Source organism: Triturus cristatus, chromosome 5_2, assembly GCF_964204655.1.
Source record: "Triturus cristatus chromosome 5_2, aTriCri1.1, whole genome shotgun sequence".
NCBI classification, from domain to species: domain Eukaryota; kingdom Metazoa; phylum Chordata; class Amphibia; order Caudata; family Salamandridae; genus Triturus; species Triturus cristatus.
Genome location: NC_140588.1, coordinates 1005056391 through 1005083007, shown reverse-complemented (window position 1 = coordinate 1005083007; position 26617 = coordinate 1005056391). Strand labels below are relative to the sequence as shown.

The 26617-nt window shown below is 48.7% G+C and overlaps 1 protein-coding gene across 2 annotated transcripts in view; it reads left to right on the top strand.

The window, feature by feature from the left end:
* MTMR8 (myotubularin related protein 8) overlaps positions 1 to 26617 on the top strand; it is a 483391-nt gene that overhangs the window by 195420 nt on the left and 261354 nt on the right. Inside the window, exon 5 of one of the 2 annotated variants that reach the window (XM_085608281.1) lies at positions 21253 to 21381. The exons of the other annotated variant lie outside the window; for it this stretch is intronic. Coding sequence (XP_085464407.1) covers positions 21253 to 21381 — 129 coding nt within the window. The remainder of the gene's footprint in view (positions 1 to 21252; positions 21382 to 26617) is intronic. 2 annotated transcript variants of the gene reach the window in all.

Sequence of the window (26617 nt, the reverse complement as noted above, 5' to 3'; positions counted from 1 at the left end):
GGATTGGAGGGAGGCACTGGCCTCCCCCCGTGAGGCTAGTATAGCGATCCGCCTGCGTCTCGTCCAATTTCGGTATCTGCACAGGACTTATTACACGCGACAGCGGCTGTGGCGGGCGGGTCTTATCGCCTCCCCGGACTGCCTTAGGTGTGGGCGGGATGTGGGGTCTTTGGTGCACACGGTCTGGCACTACCCTACGGTGCACCGGTTTTGGGGGCGAGTGTTAGGGTGCTTATCAGAAGTGTTGGGCTGGGATCTCCCTGTAGACCCCAGATTGGTGTTGCTCCATGTTATGGCTGATATTGGGGGTAATATTTATAAGCGTCACCTGCTGCTTCTAGGCCTAACGACAGCCAAGCGGGATCTGGCTCGGGCGTGGAAGGCCACGGCGGCTCCCTCTGTCAATGTTTGGAAACAAGGTTTAGATGTTAATATGGGCCTGGAGTTGCCGATCTTTAGGGTGCGTGGGTGTCCTCGGAAACACTTCAAGATCTGGAAGCGGTGGGCTGATTATAGGGGCATTTTCCTTGCACCGGTTCCTGCGGATGGAGACTTGGGGCCTATTTGAATGTCAAGCGTGGTGCTGAGCTCTAATTGTATAAAGATGGTTCTGGTGGTGTCTGGCGGTGGTGTGGTCCGGGGGATGGGGGTGGGGGTGGGTGTTGGGGGGGTGGGGGGGGGGAGGTTCTTGATAGATGATGTATGAATAGCTCTCCATTGCTCCTCTATATGGCAAAAATGTCAAGAGTTGTTGCTATTTACTATGTGGCAGATCCCCTGGGTTTACAGGGGCCTGCAGCCCTTGCCTTCTTGATCAATAAAAAGTGTTGTTAAAAAAAAAAGTAGATTAATAATGAAATCGGCTGATTGGTCTTCTTTCCTGAATATTGGAACCCAACATATATGACTTAGATGCCATTGCGCCTCTAACAGAATGAGCACCAAACACCTGGGTATCAATCCCAGACTTTGCCTTGACCGATCTCAGCCATCTAGCAATTGTGGCAAATGTAACATGTTTATGAGGCTTTTGTAAAGCAATCAACACTCTTGGACTACCCTCCGGTCTTACAGGATGGGTGCATTCTTCTTACGCCTTTAGGTATTGTACTACACATACTTTCTCGTTCGAAGGAAAAAATGAATTGTCTCTTTGGTGGGGTCGTGGCCTGCACGGGCAACATGGTGGACTTGATCTGAGCTCGCTCCGCCACTTATCCACTTTATCCGCTAAATGTATTCATTGTAGACGGGGCATCCACTGTGCATAGCCAAGTAGAATTGTTGTGTAGACCCTCCTGTATAAATATGCGGAGAGGTACCGGGGAATGGTGGTGAACTAAGGCCCACAGACAGGATTTGGCTCCCGACCGTCTGCACGAGGCCTGGGTGGAGTCGAACTGAATCACCCGAGAGGGGCTCGCGACCGTTAAGGGCTCGGACCCTGAAAGCAGTGTCGTCTCTGGCCCCGCATCTCCCGGATTGACGATTGGATCTGGTGGTTCGTGTCGTGAGCGGCTTTGCAAGCGAGCTTGTCCTGGGCATGCTTGAGCTGCGGAGATGGCGCCCGGCGGGCAGGACACAGAACGGCGGCCGTGGAGCCCGGTGTTGGGTTCCCGGCACAGGGAAGAAGAGCGTGGTGGCTGACTGCTCAGTTCACAGGAGTGCGGGGCAGCTTGACGAGGATCGAGAGAGGTGAGTGATCCCCCTTTGCCTGGCTGGAAGGAAAGATACAGGCAGGCCCACGGTGACAGAGCTGCCCGCTGGAGGAGGCGGTTTGGGCCTGCTCAGACTGCGGCGATGGCGCGAAGGCCGGGGAGACTGGTGTGGAGCTCCTGGCGTGGAAGAAAAGGATCGCGACAGCTGATCGCACCGTTTAGAAGAGTGCGAGGTGGCCTGGCTGTGATCGGGAGAGGGGAGTGAGCCCGCTCTACCTGGCTGCCAGAAGAGACATGAGCAGGCCCACAGTGACGAAGCTGCCCACTGGAGGGGACGGCTTGGAGCTCAGCTGGCCTGGGCGTGGCTGTGTTGAGGTGACTGTGGCCCCCCGCCTAGCATACTAGTGAGGGGTCAGGAGGGAGACGGTGGCAGCCATATCCGGGCCCTATTCTGAGTGTCCCTGTCATGAGCACTGTATATGGGGCTGCATGGTACTGCTGAGTGGGGACGACACGACGTGCAGCTCGTTGGAGGAGACTCCGGTGAGGCCCGAGCCTTTGATTGCTGCAGCCGCAGGAGACTACTGAGGACTCAGAAAAGGAGACAAGACAGTGTGGCTGTGGTCGGTTTTGGGAGGCGTTGCTGCGAAGGACACTATGCGGAGGAGCTATGCTCTGCATGCGGAGTCTGACTCGGTGAGTGGAGAGATTGTGTGTGTCCCCTGCTGTCACTACATGCTGCATTGAGTGCAGAGAGGACTTCCTCTGTGTTCTTGCCTCGTTCTGCCGAGATATTGTATCCTTACCTTGCACTAGGATCACCGGTCGGCCTTATGGGACATACTAAGGGTACCGGGTCGAGGACCTCTTCCCAAGTTGCAATCTCAGCGGACATTGACTTAACTCAGCCATCAGTCCAGCAGGACCTCCCGAATGACCGTCTGGATGTGATCTTGCATGCCATAGAACGTACCAGGGAATCGATGGAGTCTAAGATGGGCAAGGTTGCGCTGGACCTTACATTTTTACATGCAGACTATCAGAAACTAGGAGATCGAGTCACAACAGTAGAGCAGGATGTCTCAGAGCTAAAACCGGCCACTGATTTCCTAGAAAAGCAACAGAATGCGCATGATGCCCGTATCTGATACCTAGAGGACAGAGTGGAGGATGCTGAGGGCCACTCTAGGCGGAATAATATACGTCTGATTGGACTGCCGGAGGGCCAGGATGCTGTGGCCTTCCTGAAACAATGGCTCAAGTATACTCTTCCTCTCCCCCCTTCTTCACCATAGCGAGGACACACTGCATTCCGGGTAGAAAACCGGCGCCGAGCTCTGGGGCACGTCCGCTTATCTTCAAGCTGCTGCATTTTAAAGACCGGGACATGATCCTGCGTGAAACCATAAAATTAGCGGAAGTTAAATTTGATAATGCTAGGATCCTCTTCTTCCCGGATTACACACTCAGGGTCCAGCGTCAACGAGTGTCCTTCCATCAGATCAAGCAGAAACTTCGCCAATGAAATGTGGCATATTCCTTGCTCTATCCAGCATGGGAAAGTATGTTTCTTTGAGACACGACAGGATACCTGGGACTGGCTGGAAACCACGGGCCAGTTCTCAGGCCCTAGACCAACTGGCACAGTGAACACCTGGCGGAGGGAGACGAACGGCATAAAGACTCGTCTGTGTCCTGGCCTCTCGGCAGTCCCTGGACAAGACCAACTTCGGCAGGAGAGACAGGCAATGGTCGGGGAGGCGGAGCGGCTGGCAGAGTCTGCAGAGGTGATCAGCAGGGAGGGCGCGCCACCCCACTCGTCGGAGGATAAGGAGTCGTCGGCAGCTGAACCATCGGATGTGGTGTTGTTGCAAATGCCAGATGTCACGCCACAGACCTCTGATGGTATCGTATAAGTACTGGGGCTCAGGTGTTTATATCAAGAACTATTGACAGTCTTGCAGCCTGGTGGCACGTGGTGTTGCCACCCTTGTCTCTTTGGGTGGGTATTGGGGTCTGCACAACTGACATTGCATGTGCTTTAATGTATGGCTATTTCAGATTATCTTGGTTATTTGTACTTCCTCATGATTGAATGTGTGATGTATGGGGATTACGCAATGGAGTGCCCTGCTAGGCCTACCACCCCCCTCGGCCATCCCTACTACAGGGTATCAGTTGGTCTCACGGATAGTTTGTATCCTATTTAGGTTTGGGCAGCACCTCTAGTTTATGGGGGCCGCTCTGGTACGGTTTCTGCACTTAGATCTAGAGAGGGGTACTGACGGAGAGAGCAGTGCCTCACGTCCTGAGCAGATGCCAGGTGAGGTGAGGCGCGCACCCGCACAAAGCCGGGTATTTTTCCAGTTCTGCTATCTGTACTGTTCCATTTTGGATTCGCAGAAGTGAGCAGGTTGTATTATTACCAACCTTATTTTGTTTTGTTATTTTTTACAAAAGCACTAAACCTTTTGCAGTAGCTAAAAATTCAGAGGTCCTGACGAAAGCCGAGATTCTAATATCCGAGGGCTGAAACATGTAGACCTATCCATCTTCCAGTTATTTGATTAAACTGTAGACGCACGTTTTTTACATTGACACCAAGACCGCACCGAATAAAATTGTTTTGTGTCTTGATAGTCAATTTTAAATCACTTTCTTTTTCACACATTTTTACTAGCACTGCAACCATCACCCTATAAACTGCTATTTTGCCTTATCGTATGTGAGAAGCATTTTTACCAATCTATGTCGAACCGAAACTCTCAATTGTCTCATGATGGTTGGGTTCACTAAGATTTCCCAGATGATGAAGCAAGCCACTTTGGTGGGTGATGGGATCTCATCCTTTTTTCCTTAAGACTCCACATCTTGTTTAGTCGTTTTTTTGGGTTGTATATAATTCTAGACCTGCAGTTTTTCTTGTATTTTGTATTAGTGTGGGGATTCAAAACTGGTTAGGTCTTTAAAAATTATCCCTAGGACCCTCCTCTTTTTTGAAGAATTTTGGTACGGTTTCTTCACTGCCATGTTGGCATTTTTTCCTTTCTTCATACCCACAAAGGCTTCCCGACGGGGGAGTGGGCGACATCATAGTTCTTTACCGACCCACACTACTGCCAAACGTGGGCTAGGTCACGGGTGGTTGCTATATGGTGCAGTGACATGACTGATTACACTATACTTACATGGAATGTGAGGAGTCTCCGTACAACACCGTCTCGCAGATATGCGGTCTATTCTTATCTTAAAATACACAATGTGCACATAGCCCTACTGCAAGAGACGCATTTAGACAGTGTTGAAGCGGTCCGGTTACAAAGGAAAGGGAGGGGTAAGGTGTACGCTACCAATTACTCACTATTCGCATGAGGGGCTCTGACATGGGTCCGCCCAGGTACACCCTTCACAATGGGGGAAGTAGTGCTGGACAGTGATGGCAGATGTGTTCTTGAGGGGTAGGCTAGACGGACGTTATGTATTGCTGGGTAATGTATACATCCCTAACACGGACTTAAGCCCATATCTGGGATCACTCTCCCAAATACTTGCTAAATGGTGTGATAATCCGTGGCTGATTGGAGGGGATTTCAATGGTGTCTTGGACGTTGGGTTAGACAGATTACCCCTCCCCCAACACACATCAGCCACAACTAACTTTGCTGTATTGAGTGGTTGGACTCGAAGGTGGGATATGGTGGATATCTGGAGACACCGGAACCCCGGTGTGCGGGTGTATTCCTTATACTCTGTGCCACATAATTGACATGTCTGGCTAGATAGGTTCCTCGGTTCTCCCTCCCTACTCCCATATGTCACGAGTTCGGATTATTGGGATTGTATACATTCCGACCATAACCCACACTATGTTTCACTGGCATGGGAAACAGGACCTCCTACCATTCCTACGTGGCGGCTACAGTCATTGACAGTGGAGGATCTGCTGTTTAGAGATAGGATAGGGGACGCCCTTAGGAAGTACTTTGCACATTATATGGGGACGGCCTCTTCTGGCATGGTGGAGTGGGCTGCTATGAAGGTTACGATACGAGAGAAATATCTTTGGCTGGGCTGCAGCATGAAGAGACAGGTGGAGTCAGAGCTGCTTGTAGTGGAAAGGGACTTATTAAGGTTGGAATCCGAAACAGTAGGGATTGCTCCGGATCGGGCACCTCTATCAGAAGTGTGTAAGAAACATACGGAACTCCTAGAACGCCAGAGATGTCTAAACTATGCGGGGCACTCAGCGATGGCTCACGCGAAAAGGGATCGAATTGGGGCTTTGTTAGCCTGGTTGATCAAGCGGGATCAGACCTCAAGCCTCATCACTGCACTCCGATCCCAGGACGGCGAGCTTAAATATATGCGGCATGAGATCCATAGGGAATTGACCTCACACTTTCCTCAACTGTATAGGTCTGCCCAGACTGCCTCTGATGGGAACATTCATTCCTTTTTCGATGGTATTACCTCTTCTACACTCAAACCAGAGCAGCGCCGGGAACTAGATGCACCTCTCACGCTGGAGGAAGTAAATTGCACTATGCGTGCGCTGCATACTGGCAAGGCCCCAGGACCAGATGGACTTCCCCATGAGTTCTATAAAACTTATGCGGATCTGTTAGGTCCACAACTATTGGGAGTTTATATGGAAGCACTAGAGGGAGTTACTCTTCTGGCCTCGATGACAGAAGCCACTTTGGTTACTATTCCTAAGCCAAATAGGGATCCCACGAGCATGAGCACCTACCGACCTTTGCCGCTGTTAAATGGAGATTATAAAATACTGGCGGGAGTTCTGGCGAGTCGACTGGCCCAGGTCACCCCACAATTGGTTCATCAGGACCAGAATGGCTTTGTCCCGGCTCGCAACACCATATTAAATATTCAAAGGCTATTTCGGGTGATGCGTGGGGGCTGTAGTGGCCTGGCCTGCAGTGGGCTGCCTGGTCTTCGATCTGGAGAAGGCCTTCGATACGGTGGAATGGTAGAATCTGGTCGCCGTGTTGCGACCATTCAGGTTTGAGCCCTACTTCCTAAATCTAGTGAAGCTATTGTATGACGCCCCCACCATACGAGTTCGCTTGGGGACCTTGTTCTCCAAGCCTTTGTCGATCGGCAGGGGTCTCAGACAAGGATGCCCCTCTCCCCGCTAATATTCTCCCCGGCTATAGAACCTCTGGCCATAGCTCTACGTCAGTTGGAGGATCAATGGGAAATACGACTGGAGGAAGAGACTCGTGCCGTCTCGCTATACGCGGACGATATCTTGCTTTTCCTTAAGAACCCACAGGCGATACCTTCAATTGTACTGAATACACTGCAGCTGTTTGCTAGAGTGTCGGGCTGAGAGTGAATTGGGGGAAATCATGTCTATTCCCCTTTACTCCTGGTGTAGATGCTCCTCAGTGGATGGTGGACGGTGCAGTAGTGGCCTGGCAGCTGGCGGTGTTTTGTTACTTAGATGTTCCCATCTATCACACGGATCGCGAGCTGCTGGAAGGCAACCTATCTATAGCAAATACAGCGCTGCGCCTCCAGGTTGGCTTCTGGATAACACTTAACCTCTGTCGCGGGAAAGGTGACAATCATTAAGATGGTGGTGTTGCCCAGATTATTATACTATTTCGCGAACCTTCCATTATTCCTACCGGCATAATTTTTCCGCCCATTGGAAAGACTGATGAGGGACCTCCTATCGAGCAACACTCGCTGTAGGGTTGGGCTTGCTAAATTGTATCTGCCTCATACGCAAGGTGGATTAGCTTTACCCAATCTGGAACATTACTATCTGGCGTCTCAAATACAGTGGGTGGCAAAGTGGCTGGGGGGGGCTAAATCTCGAGGATACGGCGGAAGGTGGCCCGCCGTGTACGCTAGATGGGCTCCTTTTCATCTTTCAACCGTGCGCTAGACCAAGTACGTCTCTCCACTTTCTGGTACAGATGGCCCAGAAATGCTTCCGTAGAGCCTTATATCTCACTCGGCATATAGTACCATATGCGTCCACGATACCACTCCTAGGAATGCCAAAGGGAAGAGGTAGAGTCAGTACAGCTGAACTTGCAGTTTGGCGAGAGGCTGATGTACACACATTAGGTGACTTGTATGTGGAGGGTAAATTGCGGCCGTTCTGCTCTCTGGCAGATGAGGAAGGCATCCCATCGGCCAATTCCTAAAGTACGCCTCCTGGATAACTACATTGAGACGTCACTGGGGGATATCTCACAGTAGCTCCCGACGCACCTTCTATTACAGTATATCCACGTACTGGGCACGGGGAGACACCTCATAAAATGGTTTGCGGGGTCCATTAGAGAATACACCTTTACTGATTTAACACACTTGCGTACTAAAGGGGAGACAGTCCTTGTACAACCATACACACCCAGGGAATGGAGAATGTTGCTGGAGAGTTCCAGACAGGTTCCTAGGAATGCAAGGTTAATTCAATTCTACATAGTCCATAGGGCCTACTTATCCCCAGACAAAATCAACAGGTTCTTCAATAGGGTGGATGCTTGTTGCCCGCGATGCAAACGGACAGGCGTTGACTTATTGCATGTGATATGGACATGCCCCAGACTACAGAATTATTAGTTTGGAGTGATTAGTTTACTAACCACCAGCTCAGATAGAGCACTACCGAATACATGGGTGGCTTGCATAACCAGTATATTCCCCAGCGATAAAAAACACAGGGTCACCTCCTGTTTTCTAGATTTAGGGCTGGCAGTGGCCAAGCGGTTTTAGTCACCTGCTGCTGGAAGGCAACTGACCCCCTTCACTCACAGCCTGGGGAGCCATGCTGACAGCGCTACAAGTGGCATCGGCCCCGGACGACCCTTCAACTACCTACGACACCAATCATACTAGCCGACACACTTGGCACGGTGTGCCCAGTCATTAAGGAGTTCCGTACCAAGTGCGATGCTATGGTATTTTGCAATGTGACACTGACATTGATGTAACTGGGATTGAGTGAAGGATGATCTGGTCATAAAAACTATCGTTTTTTCCCCCCGAATCCAACCTGACTTCTCACTGTTCCTCCCAGTTGTATTTTATAAGTGGATATATATAGTTTTATTATAATGGATCTGGTTGCTTACATAATAGTCATGACCCTATAGCTTAGCCGAGAGGAGTTGTTGGAAATGTGCAGATACAATGTTGTGGGGAGCAAGCACTGTCCTTTCATGGTGTCTGGATATTTTTTCCAATGACAGGCCGTGAATGTTGATATAAAATGTTGGTATTACAAAGTATATAGGCACAATGTCTGTATATGACTAATACAAGAAAATTTTCCTTTTTCTTCCTTTTTCTTTTTCATCTGTGTAATGACCTCATGCAATATTCAACAATGTAAATTGTCGTTCCAACTAGTACTTGTTGCTTTTATGCATGTCTGTATCATGATTCCTATATCAACAAAACTTCAGTAAACACATTAAACAACAACAATTAGAAGGAAAAGCATTATATTCAATACAACGTGAAAAAGTTTGTTCTGCCAAAAATAGTAAATGAAACTCCTTCAGGAGTAAACACCACCTGTCAAGTCGAGAACTCTCACATTCGAGGTGCGTTGACAAGCAGACGAGCACAAAAGCATAGCCATTTTGACTGACCGCTGTTTCCTAGACAACTGGAAATTATTTGGCCATCATTCGAACAAGGGCAATACCCTAGATTCATCCCACAAAAAAGAATACTTAGCTTTAGGAGGGTTCGCAACTCGAAAACCTTTAAGCCGTTTGCATTCTAATGGATGCCAAAATGGCAGATCTAAAGTTATTTAGCAACCTGTAAGTTAGACCCTCCGAGGCCTTGTGCAAAAGAAAAGTTATCACTTGGGATAATACTGCCTCCATAGATCCATGTGCCGTTCCAGGCACCAACCCATCCAGCATCGCCATGCTGACGAGTGCCGCTTCTGGTGGAAGGTGCCCAGGCTTTCTGAATTAAACCTGAAGCTGCTTCCAAAATTCCTGGCAACGTCCACTGTTGCCTGAAAGCCTCCAGGCCATCAGGGACAGCTTCTCCGACTATTAAGTATTAATGGATGCAACTTCCCTTGAAGGCCCAGGAGTATCGTTTGGGAGCAAGGAAGGAGGAGAGATCAATTGCACACCAGCTCCAACAACATTGGGAACCAAGGCTGTGTTTTCCAGTGGGGTAGTGACCATAATCACCTCCGCCAATAGGCAGGAGATCTGAGTCGCCACCCTATGAATAAGGACAAACGGAGGTAACACATAATTCAGAGTCGCAGACCAATCCTGCAAAAAAAGCATCACTGGCCCTCGCTAGAGGGTCTGGCCTCCAGCTGAAGAAAATCTCTAGCTGGCGATTTAGTCTGGAGACAAACAGGTCTGTTACACATGGACCCCAAATCGAGTTAATCATCTGAAGCAGTGATGGATGGAGCTGCCAATCGCTTTAATCTTTCAGGTGTCTGGAGTTCCAGTCCACTAGTATTGGACGGATCTGGAATGTACTCTGGTATCACTGAAATCTGGTGAGTGAGACAATAGTGACAGGAATCCTTGGCAGTCTTCACCAACATCAGGGACCTCGTGCCCCTCAGCTTGTGGATGTATTGCACTGTCGATATCTTGTCCATCCGAAGAAGGATGCAACTAGATACTGACATGGGAGCGAGGGTCTGCATTGCCAAGGACCCCGACAAAAGCTCAAGGCAATTGATGTGAAGGGACAGTTCCTGAAGACACCATTTGCCCCCTGTGGATGCCTCTGCACAATGAGCCCCCAGCCCCAATGACTGGCATTGGACTCTGTCACCAATTCCGGAAGAAATCCGAAGATAGCTCTGGCATACCAGGCATCCGTGTGTCCCAGCCGCCAACGGAGCTTCTCCTTGACGTCCTCTGTTATGGGAACCTGATCCATGTATGACAAGCCCTTCTGAAGATGACGTATCATTAAGTATTAAGTATGGCACGATAATAAAGGGGACCTGGAAAAATGGCCTGTATCGAGGAAGCCAGAAGACCGACTAGGCGAGCAATTGTCCGCAAGGATACCACCTGCTTGGACAGAGTAAACTTCAGTTCCTTCTTCAAGTCGCGCAACTTGGATTTGGGAAATTTCAACTGTGCGCCTGAGAGGCGAACCCCAGAAATTCTATCGACTGGGACAGAGAACTGACTTGGACTTGATGATGGACCCCAGTTCTTGCAGCAGGGAAATAGTCATCTACAGATGAAGGGAGGCTGGGGTTAGTGATGAAGCCATGATAAGAATGTCGTCTAAATTATCAAGCGTATTCCCTGGTGGGGGCGTGGACAAGCCGGCGGCTAAGATGGCCGCTTGCTAGAGAAGCGCTGGAGATCGGCCAGGCCCATCGGTGAGTTCCCCCTCACAATGACAGTGATTCAACACTGAGGTTGATGCAGTAGACAGCAGAAGCGGCACTATATCAGAAAACGAAATGAAAATGGAATGAAAAGAGGAATTTAATAAAGCGCACTGCGGCCAAAGCGGCTTCCTGGCGCTGGGGGCTCAAACACGCTCACAGGGAAAACCCAAAAGGACTAGCCGGGAAAAGCCTGGGAAAAAAGAAAAGTTTTAAGGGCCTTGCGGAAGTGACGGTAGATCGGGATGGAGCGGATAGCAAGAGGAAGGCTATTCCAAAGCCGAGGGGCCAGAACCGAGAAGCGAGTGCCCCCGGTACGAGTTTTACGAAAGCGGGGAATGTGAAGCAGAGACAATGATGAGGAACGAAGAGTGCGAGCGGGGGCATGAGAGGTGATAAGGGAGTTAATGAACAGTGGGGCAGAACGATGGTGGGCCAGGAAGGCCAGGCAAGCAAGTTTAAAAGAAGATCTGAAATGTACTGGGAGCCAGTGGAGAGACCTAAGGGCAGGAGTGATGTGAGAACATTTGGGTAAGTGAAGAATAAGTCGGGCCGCCTGATTTTGGATGGCCTGAAGACGGCGGGCTTCATAGGCCGGGATGCCAACATACAGGCCATTCCCATAGTCAAGGCGGGAGATGATTAAAGCGATGACTATAGTTTTGAGAGCATCAGCCGAAAAAAACGAGAGATCTTGCGAATGATACGAAGGGAAAGGAAACATGAAGAAACAACAGAACTAATTTGTGAGTGCATAGACAGGTCTTGGCTGATCTTGATGCCCAAAGTCCGGACAGAAGAGACGGGTACCGGGGGAGGACCAAAAGAAAGAGGCCAATGAACAGGGGACCAAGGGTTGGAAGGACCACCGGTGAGGACAAGCTCCGTTTTATCCGGATTGAGCTTCAAATGATTGGAGCTCATCCACTGCGAAATAAAAATTAGAGTAGAGCAAAATTTGGGAAGGGAAAGAGAAGGGGATGAGAGATCGAAAACAAGCTGGAGGTCATCAGCGTAGTTATACACAGAAACCCCCAGCTCGAGAAGAGACAAGAGGGCGGATATAAAGATTGAAAAGAAGAGGGGAAAGAGAAGAGCCCTGCGGCACCCCACAGGTGACTGAATGAGGGGGAGCGGAAAATCCGGAAAGATGAATCGCTTGCGTCCTGCCTAAGAGGAAGGACGCGATCCAAGAAAGGGCAGCTCCCTGAATGCCCACTGCGCTGACACGGTCGAGAAGAATGGCATGATCGACCGTGTCAAACGCAGCGGACAGGTCGAGGAGAACCAGGGCCTGGGGGAGACTATCAGCTTTCCCCTTAAGTTCATCCATGACTGCCAACACCACGCCCTCTGTAGAGTGGCCAGGGCGGAAACCCGCCTGGTGGGAGGCCAAAAGACGATTCTCCTCGAGATAGGTGGATAAGCAAGTAGTGACGTAGCTTTCAAGGATCTTCCCAAGATAGGGAAGCAGAGAAATAGGCCTGAAATTGGATAACAAAGAGGGGTCAAGACTAGGTTTTTTAAGAATAGGAAGAATGATAGCAGATTTGAATGAGGAGGGGACAGTAGCCAAAGTAAGAGAAGCATTAAGAAGAGCAAGAGGTGGAGCAGGGCAACTAGAAAAAAGAGTTCTAAGGATGCGAGCAGGAGCGCAGTCCGCAGGAGAACCGGACTTAACTTTGGCAAGCAGATCCAAAAAAAGCTGAGAGGAAATGGGCTGAAAGTAATTAAAAGAAGAAGAGGGTGAAAAAGAAGAGGCAGAGAATTCAGGTTGGGGCGCAGGAGGAATGTTGGCCTTAATAGTAAGGATCTAATCAATAAAGTAATCATTGAGTGAAGAACATAAAGATTGGGAAGGAACCAAAGATGTGCAAGTGCGGTCAGAAGTGGCAAGACTATGAACTAAGGAAAAAATTTCACGCGATTTGTTGGCAGAGAAGGTAACTCTCTCAGTGAAGTATTTGGTCTTGGCCGCTAAAATAGCACTTTTGTATTCGTTCAAGAGGGTTTTATATTTGAGCCGGAGAGTGGGACAGTAGTTCCGTCTCCACTGACGTTCAGAGCGCCTGAGACCCAGTTTAAGAGTTTTTAGTTCACAAGTAAACCATTTGTGGGCATCATAAGGTCGAACACGCTTAACCCTCTTGAGGGGGGCGGCCTGATCACAAGAGGAGGAGAGCCAAACAGTAATGGCGTCAGCCTGATCTTCCAAGGGCAAGTTAGTGAGGTCAGGAGCGGATAGAGCCAGAGAAGATGAGAGAGAATTAAGATCAATCTGGTTCCAGCTGCGTGCCAAGATGGTCTTAGAAGGAGGAGCTTTCTCAGCAGAGCCCAGATGGATGGAGAAAGAGATCATAGAGTGATCCGACCAGACACAGGGAAGAATGGAAGTTGATGAGATGTTGCAACATGAAGACCAGATTTGATCCAGAGTATGACCCTGTGTGTGAGTGGGGGCCAAAACATGAGAGGAAAAATTGAGGCACTTGAGAGTGGCAGTGAAATCTTTGGATGATGAATCCTCCCTGGGATCACCTGGCCAATAGTTAAAATCCCCGAGTAGCAGCAACGAAGAATTGTTGACTACCAGGGTGGCCAGGAGGTCCAGCAGGGTGGACACAAAAAGCGGCATGGCTTGAGGGGGGCGATACAGAAGAACAACTGTAAGAGGAGAGGGTAGATTAAGGGAGCGGGCCACCAAGAAGTCTACATTAAGTATGGGGGGGGGGTGGGCGAGGAGTTGAAATTTCAAGGAGGATCGAATTATCATGGCCACACCCCCACCTATCTTACCGTCCGGGCGATCAGCTCGGAGGGCATAATAGGTGTCAGGCAGAATAGCTAAGAGATCAGGAAGAGAGTCAGAAGAGAACCAGGTTTCTGTGAGAAATAGAAAATCTGGAGAGTCCGTGTGGCGAAGAGTGGAAAGTGCCGTATGATTTTTGGCCGCAGAGCGAGTATTGAGCAGAATAGCAGAGGCTGGAGGGAGACTAAGAGAGGAGCGGGAAGCAGGAGGAATACAGGGCAAGGGAAGGGAGGAGGTACTACCATCAGAGAGGGAACCAGGAAGAGGGCGGGCATAAATGCCCAAAGCGTCTAGGTGGAGCCGTAGAGAAGGAGAAAGTGGAAGAGTAGTGGAGTGAGCAGACAGTTGAGCCGAAGTATACACCAGAGGGGAGGCAAGGTCTATGGCCCCTGGTCCCGGCCCGTCGCGGACGGGCGCAGACGGGCTTAACTTAGGCGCAACTTCGGCGCGCCTTCGTCGCGCCCTCTGCGCCCGTCCGCTGCGCCGCCGGGGCCAACTGGCCAAGATGTAGGGACACATATGGGGAGTGGCAGGGGGGGAGGGGCCAGAAAGCTGCACCGCTAGCTCAGCGCCGCCCAAGATGGATGCCTCGCCCGTCTCCGCTCCGAGCAGCAGCCCGGCTGAAGGAGGCGATGAGCGGCCGGCGCTCTGGGGGGCGAGCAGGAAGCAGCAGGAGTGGCGTTGCGCAATGGACCAGAGCGCGGCTAGAGGACACCAAAGATCGTGTCACCAGGTAAGTTTAAAAGTTTAAAAAAGCAGCGTTGCTCCCGGCGAAGGCTCGGGAGATCTGTAGCAGGCGTGAGACAGGACGCGATGACCACGGGCGCCTGGAAGTACTTGTCGGGGGGGAGGGGCCAGAAAGCTACACCGCTAGCCCAGCGCCGCCCAAGATGGATGCCTCGCCCGTCTCCGCTCCGAGCAGCAGCCCGGCTGAAGGAGGCGATCAGCGGCCGGCGCTCTGGGGGGCGAGCAGGAAGCAGCAGGAGTGGCGTTGCGCAATGGACCAGAGCGCGGCTAGAGGACACCAAAGATCGTGTCACCAGGTAAGTTTAAAAGTTTAAAAATGCAGCGTTGCTCCTGGCGAAGCCTCGGGAGATCTGTAGCAGGCGTGAGACAGGGCGCGATGACCACGGGCGCCTGGAAGTACTTGTCGGGGGGGAGGGGCCAGAAAGCTGCACCGCTAGCCCAGCGCCGCCCAAGATGGATGCCTCGCCCGTCTCCGCTCCGAGCGCCTCCTTCAGCCGGGCTGCTGATCAGCGGCCGGCGCTCTGGGGGGCGAGCAGGAAGCAGCAGGAGTGGCGTTGCGCAATGGACCAGAGCGCGGCTAGAGGACACCAAAGATCGTGTCACCAGGTAAGTTTAAAAGTTTAAAAATGCAGCGTTGCTCCCGGCGAAGCCTCAGGAGATCTGTAGCAGGCGTGAGACCCAATCGCTGATCGCCAGTCTACATTTCAGCCGAAGGGGATCGGTCTGCGTCACCGCACTCGGCACGCTGACATGGAGGAACATCCTGCGGACTGGCGGCAGTGCCGCGTGAACGAATCGGTGGCGATGTGGTGAATCGCGTCTGTGCTGGTGGCTATTCGGCCCCCCCCCCCCCCCTCCCCCGAGCTGCCTGCGCCCGCTATCGGCTGCCTGGCCATCGGCTCTGCCCTGCGACTCCAGCGTGCGAACGGCAGAAGTGAATGGGGACAGGGCCCATGCGTGTCGGCTATCCGGGGGCTTGGGTGCTAGCCGGGCGCTGAGGCACGCGGCAGGAGCCCGGCTGGGCAGAGCGGACTGACGACCTGCACGGCTTCCCCAGTATATGGGGGGCTCCGCCTGGACGACGTGGGTTCGCCTCGGGCGCTTTCGCCCATAAGTGCAAGACGCTTCTTCACTGTCCGCATAGCGCTATTGACTGAAGGTATCTAGCACTGGTAAGCCACCCAGTGCGCACACATGGCTCATTTATGGCCGACCTGTCCAGCTGACCGCTACTCCTCTTTAGAAGCGAGTACTGCCCCCTGTGTGGATACCGCTATTTGCTCACCCTTACTGCCAAATTCAGCCCTAACTGGCAGGCTACACGCGTGTACAGGCCTACCATCTTGGGAACCTACAGTGTTTGAGGGACCAGCAGCCAGTATTTACTGACCAAGGTGCCTACAGACTATTGCCCTAGCCTGCCCAGTGGTGCCATTGTTGCGGAATGGGATGAAGGGATCCTAGGCAAAGAACCCTCCCCTTTGAAAAAGTGGTGGAGGGAACATCGTCGCACACCTCGGAGATGCCCAATAACATACATACCGCGGAGCCCCCTGCACCCTCAGAGGTGTCTGTTGCCTCCCTGCTGCTTGATATGAAGGCTGGATTTAGGGCGCTGGACTCTTGCTTCGACACCCTTGACAAATACAGGTACATGACAGGCACCTAGATGTGGAGGAAGCTCGCATATCCGACATAGAAGGCGTGACTGCCCAGTCCCTGAAGAGGCTGGAACGGGTGGAACTCCTGCTCAAAGAAGTAGCTATCAAGAGCAAAGACTTGGAAGCACGCGGGCGCCCCAACAACGTCCGCATTATGGGGGTGCCGGAGACATCTACCGGCCGGATGGACCACTTTGTGGAGAAACTGCTCACAGACTTGTTCGGTGGCGAGGCCTTCACACCGGCTTTGTGGTTGAGAGCCCACAGGTCACTGGGCCCCAGGCCTCCCCCCTCGACCCATCGTAGCGCGACTCCTGAACTTTAGGGACCGAGACACCGCACTGCGACTGGCGAGGGAACGCGGAGTGGTTGAATGGCAAGGGTCAAAACTTTCCTTCTATCCAGACTTTACACAGATGGTCCAGGAGGCCCGCCGTAAGTTTCAAGGGGTGACGCCTACGCAACGAAGAAAGGAAATAATCTGCAAGTTTAACCAATAAAAACAAGCATTTGCAATGCAATAGGACTCGCATTTACCCAAGACCTATTGCATTGCAAACGGGAGTGCGGGGGGACGAGAAGGCAGGAACAATGGGGGGAGGGGCAGGCGAGAAGGTACGGACTGCGGGGGGGGGCACTGCAAGAAAGTAGTGCTGTGCAACACTCGAAGTAAAGGGGCCAGTAGACATGGAAGGACACAAATGACGACATGTCCGTCATAAGGAGGCACTTACAAGCCTAAAACCCAATCGGAAGGCAGCATTTAAGACATAAGCCAATGAAAAAGATGGGTGGATAGTGGGCGGAGCTTCCACGGACCTTCCACTCCATACTGAATACTGCATGCCTCGCAAAGCGAGCGGCACATGCGCGCTGCCGCTATAGGCTCGACCTAAAAATCACGGAATGACAAGTTCTAAGCACCAGCGAAGAGTAGATGTGATCAGACGCATGCAAATAGTAAAAATGCACGTACGGAGTGGTGAATTGGCAAATTTGATTAAATTCGCAAGTACACGACCACCATTTTGTATTCAGAAATGGGCACCATTTTACCAATTTCACAAGTTTCAGAAAATTAATACATTTTCCAGAATATAGCAATTTTTTTATTTTATTTATAGATAAAGACATCAAGGCTGGTACTTGGTGCAGACTCTTGCAGAATGCACAGGAGTGTGTTAAGAGATTTATATAGAGCCAAAGTCACCTCTGGCAGGGTTTCCTTGCACAAAGGGCCAAGCCGATCACAGGCAGAATACAGGATAGGAATGCCAAAAAAAACATGATAAAACGTCCACGTTTTTAAGATCTTCTTGAATATAGAAAAACTACATGTTAATCCAATATTCTGTGGGAGAGCGTTTCAGTGAAGGGATGCCAGAGAAGAAAAGAAGAGACCTCCCATTCTAGAAAGACGACTCCGCATAGTGTGCACAAGAGCTTTATTGACAAACCTTAACGCCCTAGTAGGTCTATAAAAGAGAATTTATTCTGAAAATAAGCAGGACCTCTGGAGTGAAGTGAAGTGTACTTTGCACAGCAGTTTGAAGATCGCACGCTTGCACACCAGCAGCCAATAAAGCGCCCTTTTATGGGGTCAGATGAAGGTCTCAGTGTAAGGTTGCAAATCATCCGGGCTGCAGCATTTCAATGGTCTGAATGTGAATGAACAAGTAGTCAACCATAACCACATATATGGCATTACTGTAATTGAGATGTCGTGTGATCAGAGCCTGGATGATAATTTTCCTACAATGTAAGGGGGGCAATAGTAAATTTTGTGCTGCTTGTGCAAGATCCCATATCATGTTCCGCAGACAGAATTAATTTGATTTTTCGTGAAGAGTCTGTCATCAGTGATGATACCCAGCTTCCTAGTAGCTTTCTTTTGGCTGGGGTAGTGCCTAAATTGCTTGGCCACCAGTTTTTGGAACAGATGGAATTAGCTTTACCAAGAAGGATGATCTCTGCCTTATCCCCATTTAACTTGCGACAGACTTTCCTCTTCTAAATAGCCATATTATTTAAATAGTCCAAAAACCTTTGTCTGGCAGTTTCTCTGTCTACAATGGAAAGTATCAGTTGAGTGTTATCTGCGTAAAATACGATTTCAAAACCACTTTCTCGATGTAAGTGGAGGAAGTAAAACTGATTGAGTTCTGTCCATGAGAAAAGACTGGAGCCATTGGAGGGCCTTGAAAGAGAGACCGATCTCACACAGTCTTCTGATCATAATAACATGAGAGATTGTATGAAATCCCGCGGATGGTTCTAGGAGGATAAGGGGAGCTGGTCTGCCATTATCTGGCGTATGCCTGATAGACTCCGTGGCGGCTAATATAGCGGTTTCAGTGCTATATGTGCAAACCGTGAATCACGATTGTCAAGCATCCAGCAATTTATGTTCCTCCAAAAAGGCAGGTAGCTGTAGATTAATCAGACTCGAAAAATGTTGACAGTTAAGGAAGTAAGGCAAAAGTTAGAAAGCTTCTCCGGGACTGCAGAAGGGGTTTTAAGCAGAGGAAGCACATATATATGTTTCCATGCCACAGAAAACTCTGCAGATTCAAGGGGGAAATTCAAAAGATCCGTCAGATGGCCACAGAACAGAGCAGAGTTGGCTGGCATAGTATGTGGACAGGAATCTTAGGGTGAACTTAATCTGATGCCTTGCCTGATTTGTTCAACATTCTTAATATTAACATGGCCACGAGCAAGGTATTCCAAACAACCCCTCTAGCGCAGCATTCTTACATTTGATGCATTCACCCACTGGTAAGCTTTGAGTCTTGGTAGAATTTAGCTAAAGGTAGACAGCTGTTATCAGAACTGGACTGTTTTCAACCAGTGTCTAGGGCATTAGCTCAGTGTCCTTCAACCCCCTTGAGTACAGTTTGTTGTTGTCGCCATCCTGGAGTAGTGTGACATGTTCATTAACCAGAAGGACTCCTAGAACTCCATATTATATTTAAATATCATTGAGGCAAGAATGAAGCGGTAATTTAGAAACTTAGTGATGGTAATGGATATGGAACAATTCATATGTAAACTATTGCATAATTCTACTATGATTGTATTTAGAAAATGTGTTGAAATTACCATAAGGACAAGGAGCAAATAACTGCATCGCCCTTTTAGTACATGGAACAGTGCAATGGAATGGATGCACAAGGGAGTGCAGCGATAAACTGCCTTACACTGTCATTATTAAATACATATAAGTGGGGAAGGTTCTTTACAAACCCATATTCCCTCGCAAAAAATTATACTACATATGGAAATATGGTTTTGTTTAAGACCTTTTTAGATTTCATTGTGTCCACTGTAGTCCTCTATATTTTTCCTTTACACATTTTGCTTCCAACGCCCTAGGCATCATCTGCTAGTGGGAACCTGTTGATCCTTGTGTGCTGGCAGCTGGATTCCTTCGAAGCCATTTGGGACAGGTAACTTTGAATGTTCACTGGTAGCAAGAGGAGCTTTAGGAAGTGGGTGAGGCCTTTGGTAGATTGCTCCCTACCTCACTTTCCTGTGGACTACCAATATTTATTTTTCTGCCATGTAAAATATTTTCTAAACGCTGACATCATCCAACATATTTTAGTGCAGGTACAAGCCTTTTCCTGCAGGACCTGTACTCCACTCTTGTGCAAGACAACTTTGTCATATCTCCTTGCTTCAAGAGGCATTCTTGAGATGAGAGAAGGGTGTTGCAAGATCATACACACATTTTATTTTAGTGAAATATATACCAAATAAATGTATACCTTGACTGAGGACTTGACTCCCAGACAAACTGATCTGAAGACCTGTTGGCGATGGTCATGTCGTCTACATATTAGATTGTATCTCCTTGGGAGGAAGTTTGGTCCACTGCATAAATTGATGACCTAAAACACGAGATGCTTTGTCCTACAGTGAAAGATTGCGGGCAAACTGGTGTGTCTCAAATTTGAATGTATGTTAGGTAAGCATTGAAGAAACCTAAATAAAACTGTACAGCATGCGGTCTAGTGCTGTGCGTGTTCTCATCTCAGCTGCCGGCCTGGTGTCTAATCTCTGCACACACAGCATGCTGCTCTTTGTACAGCACCCCATGTTAGCTATGTCCTCCTTAAATAAAAGGTGTGCTCTCGAAAGTTTCTGTAGACCCAAGGGCCATTTGGTGTGCAAAAGGCATCGTCTGTGAGTGTCTAATCCCATTTCTTCCCAGAATCCGAAATTGTATGCTTTTACCCCTGGAAATTGTATTTTCATGGAACAAAATTCAACAATTCGAGTTATATTTCTTTATGAACAGATCTGCTCTGCAGAGATCGTGCTAGATGAAGGCCCAGGGGTGGTGCGAGGGCCACATGTAAAAGTTGTTTAACACCCACAGACTCGCACTTTTGTTAAGAAACATCGTTCATTTGCAGGTAGTTTACCAAACATGTAAACACATCATTTTGGCTCCCTCTAGGGCAGGAGAAGATGCGTCTTAGGTGATGGACAGAACATCCCGAGAATTGATATGGGAGTGGGGTGGGAGGTCGGTTCTCGACGGACATAAATACTTTCCCGTGAACTAAAAGAGAGGTAGGAAACAAATTCGTGAATGTGAAAAACTTTTCAGTTACATTTCATTGTTGCATGCGAAAATGTCAGGCGGTTAGATTTGTGGCTGGTGAAATTGCTGTCATGTACAGAACTTCTGCAAAACTGCGACGCTGTCCGTTGGAATCGGAACTTGAGGCTCCGGCAGGACAGTTCCATTTTCTTTTCGGCTTTTCGGCTGTGTTGTGAACCGGGCCCAAATCAGTGTCTGAAAGGAACAGGAATGCTAGGTTCATGTTCGCTCTTTGAGGAGTGTGTAATGCAGCGAGCTTTGCCAGATGCCGTGTTTGCATGCTAGGTGGGATCGGCGCTCGTGCACAATACGCACCTCACGCGCCTCGCGCTATCAGCGGCTGCTTGCGTTATCTCACGAGGCGTTTCCTGTTTGTCCTGCAGGTCTGCACCACCTACCCGCCCATGCTAGTCGTTCCCAAAACGGCGACCCAGGCGACCCTGCACGGGAGCGCGAAGTTCAGGAGCAGAGGCCGCTTTCCCGTGCTGTCCTACTACTACAAGGAGAACAATGTGAGTCACGTGGGTTTCAAAGGCGGGCTGGGGCGCATCGTGACCTTGGGATGTGTGATCTTGCGCAGAATTGTCGGTAACGATTGCAAGCACGAAATGTGGCCTTCCGCTCTGCTCTAGATAGGCTCTCCTGTCTTCCTGTTATGATTGCACTCTGAGGAGAGAGAGTGAGAGAGCTGACCACAGAAGAGCCTTTTTTGTTGCCAAACACTCGAGTGCAGTCTTAACACAAGCATTAGCGTAGCCGATAGGTCTCGCCTTTTGGACCTTATAAGTGTTTAGCCATGCAGCACATTATCCTGGGTGCTGTGCCGCCAAGGATTGAAGAGCTATACCATGACTACATGCATGGAGTAATATTGAATGGAGTGTTATTGTGTGGCGTGGAGTGGCAGTCTGGAGTGGAGTTGAGTGGCACTGAGTGGAGGGACATTGTGTGGAGTGGCATGGCGTAGCCTTGTGGAGAGTTGAGTGACCTTGTGCAGAGTGGAGGGGCATTGTGTGGCATGGAGTGCCATTGTGTGGAGTAGAGTTAAGTGGCCTTGTGTAGAGTGAAGTGGCATTGTGTGGCATGGAGTGTTATTGCGTGGAGTGGCATTGTGCGGCATGGAGTGGCATTGTCTGGAGTGGCTTTGTGTAGAGTGACATTGTATGGTAGGTAAAGCTGCCAGAGTATCCACTGAATTGCCGTATAGCACTGCAAAGCCTTAAAATGAAATTCTAATTCAACATGTTACCAATTCACTCAATCTGTTATCTATGTAAACATTTGATGTCATTGATCTGATGCAGCAGCTTTATAGTGTGCACAACGCTTCTGCAAGAACTGGTTTGTTTACAAATAATGGCGCTTTAGAATGGGAGGGGCTAGTAGGTGAGGAAGAAACATATATCATACTGGCTGGGGACAAAAGGGATTGAGCTAGGTGACGTCAGTCTTGTGCTCCTGGCTCTCCTCTCTGCCACCAAAAGTGACACCCTCAGTCTAATGTAGTACATATGCTTGAACTCGGTTTTTTTGGAAGCACACTATTTCTTTATTTCTGGCGTTCATTTGAAGTTTCTCAATCAAAGAGCCGGTGATGACAGATGTCAATCCTTGTGAATGTTACAAACTTTACTGAATTTCTTGAACCTTGTGAAGTTCTGACACAGCACTTTACAAAGTTTGCTGGGAAAATTCTTTTTTTTTAATTCAAATTGTTTTTATTAAGGAAACAAAGATAATACAATAACTCTTCCGTGTACAAAGATCAAAATAGTCATGTCATATGTACAAATACAAAAAAAAAAAATGAGTGACAAGACAATAAATGAAGAATAAAACCCCAGCCCAGCTCGCATCAACAAATACAGGTACATTCCCATTACATTGCTTCATGTGTGGCGCGCAGCGCCCCGGGACTCGATGGGTCAGTCACACCTCACCCAACCACAACCCCACGCAGAGGGGACAGACAGAGTATACCTCTCAGGGTGGTTCGTAATGAAAGGAGGATGCATCCAATGATCTCCAAAGCTTTTTGTTTGAAGGGCTCCAGGTAGAAGCCTGAAGCGCCGGATTACTAGACCCCCTCAGGAAAGATAACCATTCCTGCCAGATTTTAAAGCTCACTTCAGACGCATTTTTCCATTTGCAAAGAATCACTTTACATGCCATTGTTAACATTAAGTCCATCAGCTGGCGATCTTGGTCAGTTGTTATTTGCGGGTCCAGTGCCCCCAGAATGACGTAAACAAATTCCTGTATAGGTTTTATCTTGAAAACATGGGAAATGCAATCGAATATCCTCCCCCAATAATCCCCTAATGAAGAACAGGAGAAAAGCATATGTGCAAGATCCCCAGTACCTGACTGACAATTCCAGCACACAGGGGAATCTCTTAATTTACATCTGAAAAGCCTGTCGGGCGTCCAATAGGCCCTGTTGAGAAGCATATATTTCGTCTGGAATAGAATGGGTGAGACTTTATGTGTAAGAGCTAACTTATGGATCACCTCCCAGTCAAAGGATATGCCTGATAGATTTGGCTCCGCCTCCCATACGCTTTCCACTCTTTTGTGTTTTTTCATGGGTAGGGGCAACAACAATTTATATACCTTCGACACAAAGTGGCCATCATGTATTAATCGTGGGATATGCTGTATTAGCCAAGGGACATAAGGAGAGAAGCTGTTCGCTGTCAGAATCGATTTAAGTTTTAGGAAATCATAAAAATCCATCGGGATAAGATCATGCCTATGCTGTAAGGTCGAGAATGGCAGGGGAACCCCATCATCATACAAGTCCTTCACCAAGTTAATGCCCTTCTTGGACCATGACTCCCAGAATATACTACTACCCTTAAGTTTAAGATGTGCATTCCTCCACAGGGACATATACGAAGATCTGGCGAATGTCAAGTTTGTTTTATGTGTTTGATCGAGTCTAAGTAAGGCCCTTCTAGTATTAAGCATGATGTACTTAGAGTGAGGAAGGTGTGACAGGTCCATCGTAAGGAGGGCCTCCAAAGGCGCGTGATCCACCAGTGCCTCTTCAATATTTATCCATAGTGGTGTGTATGTAGGGGATTTTAACAGCCACTGAGCGCCCTGTTTGCACAGAAACGCTGTCTGATAGCACCTGAAGGAGGGGAGACCGAGACCGCCTTTATCTTTTGCTAATTGTAACTTCTTCAGAGAGACTCTGGCCTTCTTGCCCTGCCACAGAAAATTCCCAAACACCTGATCCACCTTAGTAAGAAAAGCATTAGAGAACGTCATAGGGAGCATACTGGCCAGATAGTTGACCAACGGAGTCGACATCATTTTAAGCGTCTCTGCTCTACCCCACCAGGAGAGAAACTTTGGTGACCAACCGTCTAGTAATGTAGAAATCTTTTTCAGGGTCAAGTCTTCATTTACTTTCAGCGTGGAGATCAGATCCTTATCGAAATCCAGCCCAAGATATTTAAAGCACCGAGGTTGCCATGTAAGCCCAGAGTCTCCAATAATCCCCTTGTCCCCAACACTGTTCAAAAGTTTGACCTCCGTTTTATCTTTGTTGAGTTTATATCCAGATACTCTGGAAAAATCTTCAATGTCAGCCATGAGGGCCGGAATCGCTTCGTCCGCTCTTTCCGACATTATCAGCACATCGTCCGCATAAGCCGTTAATTTTATAGTGCAATCACCAAACGGTATACCCGCTATATTTGGGTCATGCCTTATATGATATAAGAACGGTTCAATCGCCAACAGAAAGAGTGAAGGAGACAGGGGGCAACCCTGTCTCGTGCCTTGTTGTAAGCGGAAGGGAGAGGAAAAGGATCCACCAGCCCTAACACGCGCCGAAGGGCAGCAGTAGAGGGACATTACCAGTTTAGTGAATGACTCTCCTAGATTGAATTTACAGAGAACAGCCCGGAGGAAGGACCAATCCACCTTATCGAATGCTTTTTCAGCATCCAGTGTTATTGCTGCAGTCGGTGTGTCTAAGAGTTTCGCCTTTTCTAGTACGTGTGCCAGAATTCTTGTGTTGTCACTGGACAAACGATTCTTAAGGAAACCAGCTTGGGATGGGTGAATCAACTTCGGGAGAACCCCCTGCAGGCGGGCGGAAAGTATCATGGCCAGGAGTTTGCAATCAATATTAATCAATGAGATCGGTCTATAATTTTTCGGTAGCGAGGGGTGTTTCCCATCTTTAGGAAGTACAGCAATTATGGCCTCAGCCAAAGTACCTCTAACTTCACCGGATTTATTAATACCTTGGAATAGCTGTAGGAGGGGGTCGACCAAAAGGGAGGGGAAAGTTTTATAAAATTTTGCAGTGAATCCGTCAGGGCCAGGGGCTTTCCCTACTTTTAAGCGTTTAATTGCAGCCTCTATTTCTAAAGAGCTAATTGGACCATTAAGATTGAACCGGTCCTCCTCCGAAAGTTGTGGGAGATCACACGCATCTAAGTATTCCTTAATTCTAGGTTCCTCCACCGCCTCATTTTTTGCATAGAGGTCCTCATAGAAAACTCTAAACACCTCCGTTATTTTGTCAGGATCTGAGTACGAGTGCCCAGATGCATCCTTAATGACACTAATAGAGTTCTTCTGAACCTTGAACTTTAAGTATGAGGCGAGGGACTTACCCGCCTTATTAGACTCACAAAGCTTAAATCGCCTGCCCTTGTCAAGCCAGACTCCCGCTCTCTCACTAACTATTTTATTATATTCATATTTTTTATTCGCCAACGCAGCAAGAGACATCTCATCCCTATCTTTTAGATGTTTAATCTCTAGATTTCTAATGTCCATCTCCAAAGCCTCCAACTTCTCATTATAAGATTTATTCATCTCGGACCTAATTTTGATACACACTCCCCTTATAGTACTTTTCAGAGCCTCCCACCTAATGAGATCGGACGTGTCCCCTTGTTTATTAATCTGAAGGTAGGATGATATCGCCTCCTGGACTGTGGCCCGGTGCTTGTCACTAGTTAGGATTTCATCATTCAACCTCCAAGCTGTCTGACGAGAGGATGGTTTAACATTCGTGATTGTTAAAGAAATGCACAAATGATCCGATAATACCCGGGGCTCAATGGTTGTAGAGTCCAATCTAGGAACGCCATTCTGTGTGATAAGGAGGAAGTCAATCCGGGAATATGAGTCGTGTGGTGGAGAATAGAAAGTATAATCCCTCTCCGTGGGATTCTGGAGTCGCCATGTATCTACCAAGTGGAAGCGCTTACACATACTAAGAAAAGCTTTGAGCTTTCGTTGATTTAAAGATGCAGCGTGAATCTCTATCTAAAATTGCATCCATTGGAAGATTGAAATCCCCAGCTACTATGTGCAACGCATTATCCGGAATAGTTTCAAGGTGTTTATTCAGTTTGTCCCAAAAGACCAGATCGCTAGTGTTGGGTGCGTACACGCTAGTGACATAGAACTCTGTATTATCCTTACTCATCTTGGCCGTGACCCATCTGCCATCTGCACTAACTTCAGACGATAAAACCTCCACCTTAGATTTCTTCGCAACAAGTATCAGGACACCATTCTTTTTATTCACAGCCTCTGCACCCACCACCTCATTATAAAATGTATTTCTCAGGTGGTAAAACTGCTTTGCTTCAAGCTTCGTCTCCTGGAGCAAAACGATATCACCCTTCAGTCTTTTAACATAATCTAATATCTTCTGTCTCTTCACAGGCTGGTTCAGGCCCTTAACGTTGAGCGACAGTACCTTCAGTCTGT